Source organism: Lithobates pipiens, unplaced genomic scaffold, assembly GCF_037356315.1.
Source record: "Lithobates pipiens isolate NorthernLeopardFrog02 unplaced genomic scaffold, aLitPip1_a1.2 Scaffold_55, whole genome shotgun sequence".
In the NCBI taxonomy this organism is placed as follows: Eukaryota; Metazoa; Chordata; class Amphibia; order Anura; family Ranidae; genus Lithobates; species Lithobates pipiens.
The window spans coordinates 2,589,014-2,603,460 of record NW_027507877.1 but is presented as its reverse complement, the minus strand read 5'-3'; the positions used below and the strand labels follow the sequence as shown (position 1 = coordinate 2,603,460).

General features: G+C 44.1%; 1 protein-coding gene across 2 annotated transcripts in view; it reads right to left on the bottom strand.

Moving 5' to 3' along the window:
- The window catches only part of LOC143957716 (cytosolic phospholipase A2 gamma-like), a 138,052-nt gene that overhangs the window by 49,997 nt on the left and 73,608 nt on the right, over positions 1-14,447 (bottom strand). For both annotated transcript variants that reach the window (XM_077467414.1, XM_077467413.1), the window contains 3 exons: positions 14,170-14,199; positions 6,425-6,448; positions 3,982-4,014 (listed from right to left, as the gene is read on the bottom strand). In XM_077467414.1, the coding sequence (XP_077323540.1) occupies positions 3,982-4,014; positions 6,425-6,448; positions 14,170-14,199 (87 nt within the window). The remainder of the gene's footprint in view (positions 1-3,981; positions 4,015-6,424; positions 6,449-14,169; positions 14,200-14,447) is intronic.

Sequence of the window (14,447 nt, the reverse complement as noted above, 5' to 3'; positions counted from 1 at the left end):
AGTAAAGAGCACCGGCTTACAGCAGCCAAGTGACTCCAATACGGTTGGGGAGTTCACATCCAGCAGAGCTTCCCCAGATCATTGTAACTGACTGTGGAAGATAAGGAGCCACACACCAGCCATGAGCCCAGTCACCATGTATAGAGGATCAGACTTCTCCCTAAAACCACACCTCCAATGCGTTTCACCCTCTTGGGTTTAGAGAGGAGACAAGGTGAAGCCTATCCTCTATATAGGTTTATTGGGCCAATTGGTAGTGTGCTAGAAGACAAGGATCTGCACACTAGCATTCAGCCCAGTCAACATGTACAGAGGATCGTATCTCTATGACTAAACCCATGGGAGGGTGAAATGTGGAGGCTTTAAGAGGAGCCAAGCCACTTGCTAGAACAGCATTTTTCAAGCAGGGTGACCAGGTGCCCTGGGATGCCTTGAGGTTTCTTCAGGGGGTGCCTTGGCAAAATGCCAAAAAATGTCTTCACATTTTTATATAGGCCAGTAGGATGATCAGGCTTGCATTTTAGTTACACAAAGCCACACGTTCTCATTATGCACCATTATGACCTTCTAGACACAGTCATTCTTACAACTGATGCCATCATCATGGATGTTGGTTGCCTGCACGGCGTCATTGTTTGACCCTCTAAACCGTCCTCTGCCCTCTCCTTCAGCATAGGTAACAATAGCTAACTGATGTAGAGAAATTGAGGGAGAAGAGAAACATTGGAATACTAGTCAGTACCAGAGTGCAAAAGCATATTTTGCTTTGGAAGCATAAATCATTAGGTGTCCTACGTGCAACGATGTTGCTGCAATATTTAGAACTATTAGTTCAGAATTTTACATTTTAGAATGGGGTGCTTCAAGGCAGTCTATAATTTTAGGGGGTGCCTTCATGAGAAGGAAAAAAAAAAAAAAAGTTGAAACTGTGCTAAAAGTTAAGGAGCCACAATCAGCCCAGTCACCATGTATGGAGGCTCCGACCTTTATGACTAAACCTGTGAGGGTGAAACATATTGGAGGTGTGGCTTTAAGACAATTGGATCCTCTATTCATGTTGACTGGGCTGATCTGGCTAAACCCTTTATGACTAAAACCCCATGGGAGGGTGAAACCATGTTGAAGGTTGTGGTTGGAAAAGACAAGCTGAAGCCAATCCTTTACACAATGACTGGAATGATTGCTGGTGTGTGGCTCCATGTCTTCTACACACTAGCAATGGGCCTGGTCACCATGTATAGGGAGTATCCAAATTTTATGACTAAACCCATGGGAGGGTGAAACATGTCAGAGGTGTGACTTTGGGAGGAGACAAGCAGAAGTCAATCCTTTGCATGGGTGACTGGGCTGATTGCTGGTGTGCTAAAAGATAAGTTAAACACTAGCAGTCTGTCCAGTCACCATGTATAGAGGATCGGACCTCTATGGCTAAACCCATGGGAGGGTGAAATGCGTAATCTGGAACATCCCATAGGGCAGGTTTAGACTGATGGCCAAGCTGTGCTTTTAGCCTCCCAATCGCACCCTTAAATCACAACCCAATACAGTATTGTGGTGGTAAAAGAGGGTGGGCTTCAACACCCCCACACTGCATATGTGCTTCACTGGGCAGCCAATCTTCATCTGCTGACAGTGTGCTCCACACACACTGAGCACAAGGACCCAACTGTCAGACAGATGCAGGCTAAAGATCAGTAGTGGGCAGACCAGCTTCCAATCATGTGACCACCAAAAGCAGACAAAAGCGGCAGATGGGAGTATTCATGCCCACAGCAAAAGTGACAGTTCCTGTCGTGTTCTACAGCTGAATGTGACCCATGCTAGAAAACGGACAGCTTGGGTTGTTAAAAAGGTAGTTGAAAAGACTGGCAGGATCAGACAAAAAAAAAAAAAATAAATAAAAAAAAAAAAAAAAAAAAAAATGCAGCTGCCACATCTATTGGTTGATAAGCTGCAATATATTACATTTCTGGTTTGGAGTTTAATACCACTTTAGCTCTTTCACTGTCACCGACGTATCTCATGCCATGTTAGTGGGGAGAAATCTGACAAACTGATCATGTTACATTTGCGGATATCCCTTACCCAGGAGGGAGGACCTCCAGACCTAAACCCTATTGAGCACCTGTGGGGCATCCTCAAATGGAAGATGGAGCGCAAGGTATCCAACAGCCACCAGCTCCATCATGGAGGAGGGGGGAAGAGGACTCCAGTGGCAACCTGTGAAGCTCTAGTGAACTCTATGCCCAAGAGGGTTAAGGCAGTGCTGGCAAAAAATGGTGGCCACACAATATTGACACTTTGGACATTTTCACTTAGGGGGTGTACTCACTTTCGTTGCCAGCGGTTTAGACATTAATGGCTGTGTGTTGAGTTATTTTGAGGGGACGGCAAATTTACACTGTTATACAAGCTGTACACTCACTACTTTACATTGTAGACAAGTGTCATTTCTTCAGTGTCTCATGAAAGGATGGAATAAGATATTTACAAAAATGTGAGGGATACTTAAAAATCGAAAGCTGATGAAAACCACCCCCTATCTTACCACTTACCCATAACTCTACTTGAAGCCAAAATCCCAATGTTATCAGTGAAAGTATTCACTGACCATGGTATTTCCTTGATTTCAGACTTTTATGATGGTCATCGCACCAAATCAATGGCTCGACTGCTCACCCAATATAATCTGCCTAATACTTCCTGGTTCTCAGGTCTACGCATTCTAAACTTCCTCAAAAACCACTCATTTCCAGAAGTGAGTATACCTCCCAAAACTTGGCACTTCTATACTACTAAGACCACAGGGGGTATTTCCTTTTTCTATAACCACCTGCAAAACAAAAACACCTTTAGGAAAACAGCTACAATGTGTAAATGGGAAAATGACCCAAATGCTACGTTTTCACATGATCAATGGCTATCAGCCTTCAAAGCGATCCACACTTCGACGCATTGTACTCAACATTGGGAAATGTCAATTAAAATTGTGAACAGATGGCAATACACACCGTATAGATTGTCAAAATACTTCCTGCACTCATCACCACAATGTTGGAGACAATGGTCATATAGGTAACTTAATGCACATGTTTTGGAAATGTCCAAATGTTCGTAGCATATGGAATCAAGTGTTCTATTTAATTTCTTCTATCACTGGAATTCTTACTCCCCCTATACCAGCTTTGGCACTATTACATATAGGTATTGATACATTTCCGACAGATCACATACCAGTAATCAGTCATATCCTCCTAGAGACCCGAGCATACATTTTACGCACATGGAAAACGAACACTACCATTAACCTCTCTGATATCACTAAAGCAGTACACAGAAACTATACGTTCGAGCGTCTTCTTGCATTCAATTCTCTACAAATAAAGAAATTTGATAGCAGATGGTCTATCTGGCCTAAAAAAAAAGATACGAACTACAAGTGAACTAGAGCTTAAGCCGAATTCTTGATACAACGCAATTTTTGTTTCGCATGATATCACCATTGATATTTCACCAACTATATAGTCTAGATTGTCTATTATCTATAAGTTATGATTTACATTACAACTCCGTCTGGTTTCTCTTGTGTATGTCACGTCACTCGACGATGCATTATGTATATCGCATTTAACCCCCTTCTGAACCCAACTTCGTTTTTTTAGTTCTATTTTTTCCTTTTTCCCCATTTCCCCCTTTTTTTTTTTCCTTCTGTACCCTACATAACTTTCAATAAAAAATGATGGTTCAAAAAAAAAAAAAAAAAAAAAAAAAAAAAAAAAAAAAAAATGTGAGGGCTGTATTCATTGAGATTACATACAGTAGATATACTGTAGGGTGTGATTGGAGATAAATCTGATCCATGGCATTATGTTGGATGGATACATCTAAACCAGTTAAGGAATCTGCTGTGATATTTCTGGATAGAACAAGAGAACATTATTATCACCTCATCTTATAAATTGGATGGCCGGCATTACATACCTCGTCTGACAGACCAGGACATTTCTTGGACCACTATGATAAAGTAAAACATGATGTCATCAATATCACCCCAAAAAAACATGAACAGAAGCTCAGACATTTTTCCTGCAGAATTAGATTTCTGAATTAATGAAACACTTATAAAATGTCACATGAAGATTGATGGGACGTGGTCTGGTCATGAGTGTAAAATGGCCACTAAACATGGAGCTCCATCCAGGATAATCTCTCTCCAGCAACCACTGAGCTTTGATAGCCCCTCACACAGCGTCACCGGGAGAAAAAAAAAAAAAAAAAAAAAAAAAAAAAAAGCCTTTGTTTTTGTCAAATTTTTGCTATTAATTTTTCTTCATACATTTTGGCCAACATTTATACTGCTACATATCTTTGGTAAAAAATAACCCACATTAGTATATATTATTTGGTCTTTGTGAAAGTTATAGAGTCTACAAACTATGGTGCCAATTGCTGAAAATTGATCACTTCTGATCAGACCTTCAGTACATCAGGTGAGTCATTTCTTGAGACACCAACAAGTCAGGAAAGTACAAATACCCCCCAAATGACCACTTTTTACAAAGTAGACATTCCAAAGGTATTAAGTAGCATGGTGAGTTTTTTTAAGTTGTCATTTTTTCCCACAATTCTTTGCAAAATTAAGATTTTTTTTTATTATTTTTTTTACAAAATTGTCATATTATCAGGTTATCACACACACACACAAACATATGCATACAACAAATTACACCCCAAAATACATTCTGCTACTCTTCCCGAATACGGCGATACCACATGTGTGAGACTTTTACACAGCCTGGCCACATACAGAGGACCAACATTGATGTAGTACATTCAGACGTTCTACGAGCAAAAATGACGCATCTCATTTCTCAACCACCTATTACACTTTTGAAGTCCCTAGAGTACCGGGACAATGGAATTGCCCATAAAATGACCCCATTTTGGAAAGCAAACACCCCAACGTATAATCTGTGAGGCATAATGAGTCTTTTGAATGGTTAATTTTTTTCCAGAAGTTTTTGGAATATGTGGAAAAAAAAATTAAAACGCATTTTTGATTTTTTTATTATTTTTTTTTTTACACAAAATTGTCAATTTATGAGATATTTCTAACACATAGCATGTATACAGCAAAAATTACACCCCAAAATACATTCTGCTACTCCTCCCGAGTATGGCAATACCACATGTGTAGGACTTTTACACAGTCTGGCCACATAGAGAGGCCGAACATTGAAGTAGTACGTTCAGGCGTTCTAGGAGCATAAATGACACATCACATTTCATTCCTACCCATCACAATTTTGAAGGTCCTGGACCACCAGGACAGTGAAATTGCTTTCCAAAATGGGGTCATTTTGTGGGTAAATACCCCAACGTATATTCTATGAGACATGGCCTGGTGACAGGTACTCTGGGTACTCTGTTGGCTTGGTGACTGGTATTTGGGTACCCTGATGGGCCGGGACAGGTACTCGGGTACCCTGATGGACTGTGATTGACAGGTACTATGAGGGGTGGTGACAGGTCCTCTATTGGGGGGGGGGGGGCAATCAGTGTGATTGGTGTACACTAGGCGGTAACGAGATGTTACCGCAATCTCCTCCTCACACACGATCAGTGTGTGAGGAGGAGAACAACCCGGTAACATCACGTTACCGCGGTTTTACATTTTAGTGATCGGCTGTGAAAGGGTCACAGCCGATCACGTGGGTAAACAGCCGGCCATTGGCTGTTTACCAGCGTCAGTGACGAGCAGTGTTCCCTGGGAACACGCCGTCACCGACGTGCACGCGCCGTGCACAGCCAGGGTGTGACCATGTGTGATCGGCCGTGACTTCATCACGGCCGATCACATGGTAAACAGCCATATCCAATGGCTGTTCACCCAGTTCGGTGGCGAGCGGTGTCTCCTTGACACGCCTCCACCGAAGAAACAGGGATGCGCGTGCACGATCGCGCGCATTCCTTGTTTAAACGGGAGGCCATCATATGACGGCCTCCCGCCACAATAGGTGCGCCGCCTCGCTGTCATTGGACGGTCGGCGGTCAGCATCTAGTTAAGATCAACAAAAGCAAAACATTTCAAGTCCAACATTCTTTGATGGGGCATAATTTTTTTCCCCACTGGCCCTTTGTGTACAAAGTTGAGACCCTTGACCTAGGAGGAGGGGGAAAGGGGGGGGGGGGGGGGAAGGCTCAGCCTTACAGATCTGAGACTAATTGACTTGACCTTCAAGTTCTCCAGATCTCAATCAAAAATCGAGTCTGATACATGGAGGCCCCACCTAGCAACACACAGGACTTCAAGAACAGCTACTGATGGATTGGGGCCAGATACCACAGCAAACCTTCAGAGATCTGGTGGAGTCCATAATATCACATCTATTAGCTGATCAGTGTATGGAAGAAGTCACCTTACCTTCCTTTATACCACTCCAGGTTCCTGGATAAAATGAATGGAAACAAAATTTATGAAATCTGTGCATATAAACACCAACACCAAGAATTATAGGTATCTGTGTGACTCATTGTGTGATTGGATCAAGGTGTGCTTTTTGAAAGGTCATAAAATAAAAATAAGTAATTTCAAATATAATAGTATTAAAATTCTGCTGCATTTCTACTAATCCCCCCCCCCCCCCATCGAAGTCTATGTATAAAAGATCCACAACGCAGGTCCACACTGCTCCACTGAACCTTATTCTCTGTAATACAAGCCCCATCCTATTGGTCATAATGTGGTATTTGATTTTAAATACAACAATCTGGAAAGATTGGCATTTTAGCCATTAGATGGCGCTAATGATTATAGGAGATTGTTCTATAATGGAATACGACATGTCTCATTGGAGCTGTGTGGCTTTGGGTCACATTTGTTCATTGAATTTTTTTTATAGGTAGACCCCATAATGCTTACTATGAATATCATGGTATTAAAATTGCAGAATAGCTATGGGATGACATTACTGAAATGGCAGATCACCGTATCCATCACCACTGAGGATGTTTTTGATATTGTACACCAAGAAAATGATATTACAGGCAAGCAGTTATAAAAATCCTATTTTCTGACCATCATAGGACACAGAACCTCAAGTATTTTCTTAGTGGGTTGCAATTTGCAGCTACCTTCAGATGTTGACACTGGTACACCCAATACAGGAAGTTGACTCCCCTATATAACCCCCCCCCCCCCCTCCTAGGAGTACCTCAGTTTTTTTTTAGCCAAGCATTTTACTTAAATCCCATAAAAAGAGGGGGAGGGACCTCTGTGTCCTATGATTTACTCCAAGAAAGGGATTTTACAGGTGAACTGTTATAAAAAATCCTATTTTCTTTATCATACATCATAGGACACAGAGCCTTAAGTATTTACTTAGTGAGACATCCCATAGCAATGCTACTTGAGGAGGGGGGGGGGGGGGGAAGACAACCCATAGGGCACCCCCCCAGACCTTGAGGACTTCTATTGCTGCAGCACACTGCGCCCAAAGGTGATATCCTCATTCCTTCTTACATACACTTGGGAAATTTTTGTGAATGTATGGACCAAAGACCAAGTTGCGGCCTTGCAGATCTGAGCAAAGGAGGCCTGGTGACGCACTACCCAGGAAGCACCAACCGCTCTGGTAGAGTGCGCCTTAACTTGAATTAGGGGGAATCTTACCCCTTAAATCACAAGTTTGAATTATAACTTGCCACATCCACTTAGCAACAGTGGATTTGGACTCAGCCCGTCTTAGGACCTTCTGGCAGAAAAAAAAAAAAAAAAAAAAAAAAAAAAAAATACATGGCAGTACAATATCTTCAGATGGAAGCCTCAAACCACTTTTGGCAAAGAGCATGGACAAAGTCGCAAAAACCTCATGAATCAAATATGGCTCTTTACAAGAAAGAGCAGCCAATTCTGAAATCCTCCTTGCTGAGGATATAGCAACCAAAAATTATCAGCTTCCTAGTCAGAAGGATTAAGGGAACATGCTGTAATGGTTCAAATGATTGTTTTTGTAACACTGGACAAAACTAAATTAAATTCCCAAGGGGTTAAAAGGTGATTTAACTGGCAGATTAATCCGCATCACCCTTGCATAAATCCCTGAACTAAAGAATACGTAGCGAGTGGTCTTTGAAATAAAACCGATAAGGATGAGAGTTGGCCCTTAATAGTACTCAGGGCCAACTTCATCTCTATGCCCAATTATATTATAGGCAGAATCCCTGCCTTTCTACATCTCCGAGGGTGCCAACCCTTGTATTCACAACAGGAAACGTAAGCTTTTCAAACTCCAATATACAGCTCTGGAAACTTGTTTCCATACCTTGATTAAAAGGTGAGATAACAGACCTGGAAAGCCCATGCTTTTCCAGAATGTGGGTTTCAATAGCCAAGCAGTTAAATTTAGCATTTGTAAAGTAGGATGGAATAACAGCCCCCGCAATAGCAGGTCTGGCCTTAGTGGGAGAGGCCAAGGACCCGCCACTGCAATCTTTACGATCTCTGCGTACTCTGACCTTCTGGGCCATGCTGGTGCTACCAGGATTACCGGCTTTCTTTCCAGCTTCATCCTGCAAAGAAGTTGAGGCAGCAACTAAATCAGGGGAAAAGTGTACATCAGTGAAAAATGGATTCCATGGAGTTACCAGCGCATCTGTGATGTATGCAAGTGGATCTCTTGTTCTGGGAACAAAGCCGACTAGCGTTGTGTTGAATCTGGACACTAGAAGTTCTATGTCCTGAGTCCCCCATCTTTGGCAAACAGCCCAAAACGCTTTAGGGCCATGGTCTAAGACCATTTCCCTGCTGGTGACTTAAAGTCCGCCTGACAATTTTCTACTCCCAGAATGAAAACTGCCAATAGGGATGGGGCATTCCTTTCTACCCAAGTTAGGATATGGTTCACCTTTGAGCTGAGAGACTCTTGGTGCCCCCTTGGTGATTGATATAGGCCACAGCTGTCATATTGAATCCAGACTGGACAATTCTTTAACCTGGAGGTCCAGGTTTTCAGAGCCAGATAGCCCAGCCCATCAACATCCTAGAGATTTGGGCAGTGTCTTTCAAGTTTTGACCACTCTCCCTGGACATTTGTCTCCTCTAGTACAGCTCCCTGGCCCGAGAGGCTGGCATCTGTCATTACTACTTTCCAGATTGGTCTGAAGGATTTCCCCTTCAGCAAACGGCTTCGTAAACCACCAACTGAGGCTTTGAGACACTCTTGGGGACAGCCGCATTGGCAAGTCCAAAACTTGGATTGTCTTTTCAAGCAGAGAGGATTCAGTTTTGAATGGAACTGGGCATAGGGGACAGCTTCAAATGAAGCTACCATCTTTACAACAACCTTATGCAAAGGCGAATTGAAGGATTTGCTTTCGACTTGACCATCCGTACCAACTCTTGTATGGAGCCAATCTTTACTGGAGGCAAGAACACCCTCTTCTGGGCTGCATCTATGATCAGGCCTAAGTAATCCAGCCTTCTTACTGGTTGAGGATCCAACCAATACTTTCCAGGTAACTGTTGTAATACATATGTTTTGTCTTAAGTGAGTCACTGAATAGTCCATCAACAATAGATAGTCTAGGTACGCCAACACTTATGAACTGTGCCCTCAACCTGGCTAGAGGTGAGGCCAGTATTTTTGTGAATACTTGTGGTGCTCTGGCTAGCCCAAAGGGTAATGCCACAAACTGAAAGTGCCCTTGTTCCACTTCAAATCCTAGAAACCTTTGGTGAGTGGGAAATATAGGGACATGCAGATATGCACCCCTGATGTCAGAAGTTCTCCACCTTGTAGGATGGAGAACACTGACCTGATCCCTTCCATTTAAAATGAGCAAATTTAGGAACCAAATTTAGATTTTTTAGATCCAGAATGGTCCCAACATCTCCATTCAGTTTTGGTGCCATAATCAGGTTTGAATAGAAACCTAAAAACTTTGTTCTTCTGTAGGATTACCACTTGAGTCAATTGGTCTAAAGCTTCAAACAGGGATTGTCTTTTTTTCCCTGGATCCTTGGGAATGTTTGATCTCAGAAAGTGAGATGTAGAATAATAATCCTCCTCCCTCCCTCCTCCCTCCCTCCCTCCCTCTCTCCTTCCCTCCCTCCCTCTCTCCTTCCCTTCCTCCCTCCCTCTCTCCTTCCCTCCCTCCCCTCCCTCTCTCCTTCCCTCCCTCCCTCCCTCTCTCCTTCCCTCCCTCCCTCCCTCCTCCCTTCCCTCCCTCCCTCCCTCTCTCCTTCCCTCCCTCCCTCCCTCTCTTCCTTCCCTCCCTCCCTCCCTCTCTCCTTCCCTCCCTCCCTCCCTCTCTCCTTCCCTCCCTCCCTCCCTCTCTCCTTCCCTCCCTCCCTCCCTCTCTCCTTCCCTCCCTCTCTCCTTCCCTCCCTCTCTCCTTCCCTCCCTCTCTCCTTCCCTCCCTCTCTCCTTCCTCCCCTCTCTCCTTCCCTCCCTCCCTCCCTCTCTCCTTCCCTCCCTCTCTCCTTCCCTCCCTCCCTCCCTCTCTCCTTCCCTCCCTCTCTCCTTCCCTCCCTCCCTCCCTCTCTCCTTCCCCCCTCCCTCCCTCCCTCCCTCCATCCATCCTCCTCCTCCATCCATCCTCCTCCTCCATCCTCATCCATCCTCCTCCTCCATCCTCATCCATCCTCCTCCTCCATCCTCATCCATCATCCTCCTCCATCCTCCTCCATCCTCCTCCATCCTCCTCCATCCTCCTCCATCCTCCTCCATCCTCCTCCATCCTCCTCCATCCTCCTCCATCCTCCTCCATCCTCCTCCATCCTCCTCCATCCTCCTCCATCCTCCTCCATCCTCCTCCATCCTCCTCCATCCTCCTCCATCCTCCTCCATCCTCCTCCATCCTCCTCCATCCTCCTCCATCCTCCTCCATCCTCCTCCATCCTCCTCCATCCTCCTCCATCCTCACAGGAGAGAGTCTGTTTAAATGAAGGACGTTTATACTTTGACTGGCAAAAGTACTTTTTCCCACTGGAAATTGTCTGGATGTATTTATCCAAATAGCTCGCCAAATTGCTACCCATGAAATGGGAAACTAGACCGTAGGTTTTTGCAGGGTGCTTCGGCAGACCACCCCTTAAGCCAAAGGGTCCTATGCATGTGTACTAGCACAAGTGCAAGGCGAGACCCCTGGTGAATAGAATCCTTTATAGCATCTATGGCAAAACATAATGCTTTTGGTAAATTGGCCAACTCACTGTCCTGTTGTGCAGGGAGCTTGTTAAGGGCCTCTGAACTGGTATTTTAAGGACTGACAGATGCCTATAGCTGCAATTGCAGGCCGAGCAACAGTACCTGCTTAAAAAAAAAAAAAAAACACACAGGAATCCCAATGAATCTGTTTGATCCTTAACATTTGTGCATTGTCCACTGGGCAAGTTAAACTTTTATTCACACTGGAAATTGCAGCATCTACTGCTGGAACTTTCCATTTTTTGGTGATTTTTTTCCTCCATAGGATAAAGAACTAAGAATCTTTGGGAGACAAGGCTCATCCAGATGATTCCATTCGGTATAAATAAGCTTCTCTAGTATTGTGTGGACTGGAATCGCATGCACTGGTTATGAAGATTTCAAGAAACCCAAAGAAGAAACCAGACTTTCAGCTGAGTCTGTTAGGGGAAGTGGAGTGAACCATGTCTGTAAGGATTTGTACTTCAGATTGTGAAGCTGAGACTTAAACTGTTTCCTCCACAGAGGAGTAATCTGTTTTTCCCCAATCATTTGAGGGCAATACCTAGTCTTGTCCCCACTATTCCCCTGGTACGGTGTTTGGAGTGGGATAGCGTGATCTAGCACACTTACCCCCTTTAAATGGAGGATGCGATTAAAGCCACCAATCTTCCTTCTAAGCCCTGCAGGGCAGAGGAAAATGCATCTTCAGTCAGGTATACAGGGGCTGAAGTGCGAGAAGCAGTTGTACCAATTGCTTTTAATGACTCACCCCGGCTTGCCATGTCAGGCATCTCCAGAGAGGATGACAATGTGGAGGCAAATCTGGGGTTCCCAGCACCTGGGGGTGGTTTTGGTGCCTTAGTAATAAGACTATAAGCCATAGTGTAAAGTATATTAAAAAAAAAAAAAAAAAAAAAAAAAAAAAAAGGTACTCCAAGAACTATTCTATTTGAAAAGTAGGAAAAAAAAAAAAACAGTGGTAGCATAGAATGATCTAATACTTAACAATACGTTTTCCCTGTACTGCAAATGCCTGTGTAAACCCCTCACATGCACCAGCACTTCTGTGTCCTGTAGCAGCCTTGCTTCAGCTGCTCTGATAGACACTGTCCGTTTCCCAGAGTATCAGCTTTTTTTTGGTATGAGCCTGATTGTCATGCGCCATGCCCTTTTCTGTGCTTTAGCAAGAGTCCCCTCAGAGCTCAGAGGAAGGGGGAGGATTTACACAGCCGTTTTATCAGCTTTCAGATTTATGCTCGTTATAACATGCATCTCCATCTACTCAGCTTCCCCATTTAGGGGGAGAGGAGACCCCCCTCCAGCTGCTAAGACACATGCTGTATTAGATTTAAACATGATCTATACACCATTACTCCCTCTAGATTGAAGGCATTTTACAATATAATTGAAAGAAAAGTCATAAGTGGACTTTACAGCAGTATCCTGCAACAAGGAAAAAATTAAAAATAAGAGGAAGGCATAGGAACTGCAAACAGACAGATTTAAACTTCACCCATCACGGTGGGCAGCGTGGTTAAACCTTCAAAGACTGGGGCCATTTTAATAGGGGTTACGCTGCTTTGGACCATGTATAGCACCCCTCAGGACCGCTTTAAGCAACATAGCAAGACCAAAAAGTCCTGGTTCCTAGGCTCCAGCCCTCAAAGAGAAGCATTACATGCAAAACCTTGTTCTACGCAAGGCCCAGGTACCATCCTGGAGACGCAGTGGCGGGATGGATCCAGTTGGAGGCTTTTTTAATCCAGCATGGATCCCTCCTGGAGGTCCAAAGCATGTCTTCACATGTGACCAACACCTTTAGACACTGGCAAAAAAAAAAACCCGATGTACACCTGGAAGGGGAGTCAACTTCCTGTATTGGGTGTGCCAGTGTCAACACCTGAATGCAGCTATAACCCACTAATGTTTAAGGCTCTGTGTCCTATGATGTACGATAAAGAAAATTACCCAACTAGCTGTAAAATTCTTTACAAAAACCAACCACAGCACCTTTCTCTGCCCTGAAGGGGCGGGTTCAAGACCCCCTGCACTCACAGGATGCCCTCAGTGTCACAGATTGAATGACACCCCCAGCTTCATTCAACCTGGTAGACTAGGAACATCTAGTTTGGGGGGGGGGGGGGGGGGGAATATATTACTGCATGGCACACAAAATTGCAGAGGAGAAGTATTGCAGTGGGAACGCAGGGGGAACACAGTTCTGGCACATCCAGCACTGAATGTATGACATGGCAAGGGGTGCTGGAGAGAGGCTCTGTTGTTGCTGGAGGGTCAATTATTGCTGATGTCTGATGGGAGTATTTTTGCTGGGACGGATGTATTGTTGCTGGTGTGGGGGGGTGCTAGCTATGGGTGAGCCCTTTCACCACTTTTCCTTATTCCAAAAGTGGAACTTGCACTTATACCATTCCTCCCTCCGGAGCCACTTTTGGCACCTTTCGGGGGGGGGGGGGTACCTTTTTGACAGGTACCCTTCCCCACTTCCAGCAGATGTTGCCCCCCCCCCCCCCCCCTTCACGCCATTCAGGAAGCAAAAGCACACTTCATGCATGCTCAGGGACCAAGCTGAGAAGCCACAAGGCTTCTGTCGGGTTCCTTTAGCAATGGTGGCGGCAGCAGCACCCGATGGAAACATCAGCTGCGATACCGACATCACTGGATTCCAGGACAGGCAAGTCTGTATTCTCTATAAGGGGCAATACTGGGAGTGGAGAACCAAGGGATGAGGATTGGAGGTGGGTAAAGGGGGAACCATTAAAAGAGGACAAAGTGGGGGTGAATATTGGACTTGAAATGTTCAAGACAAATACATTTCAAACCCATAGTATCTTGTTAGCTGTACATACCTGGAATTCCCATAACTAGTCAAAAATGCTATCTACACTTTTTTTGCTGAATTTTACCGGAGATTAGTAAATTAACATGGGGGGGGGGGGAACCCCACACAACCACTTACTTTTGAAGACTCCCACACATCCATCTTTTACTGTAAGAAAAAAGTGAAAAAAAAAAAGTCAGGGAATGGCATTAGTAACGTAAATCCAGATAAAAAAAAAAAAAAAAAAAAAACACACTATATGTAGATGAATGGAGGAGATCCCGAGGGAGGAAATTAGGTATGAAGGAGGAGTCAGACCGGCCATACACTGAGGGAATTTTGTTCAAAATATTTCATCTTAAAATTTTTCCATCATCGCTGAAGTGCTTCCAAAAAGAAGATTTCTCCAGTCATCG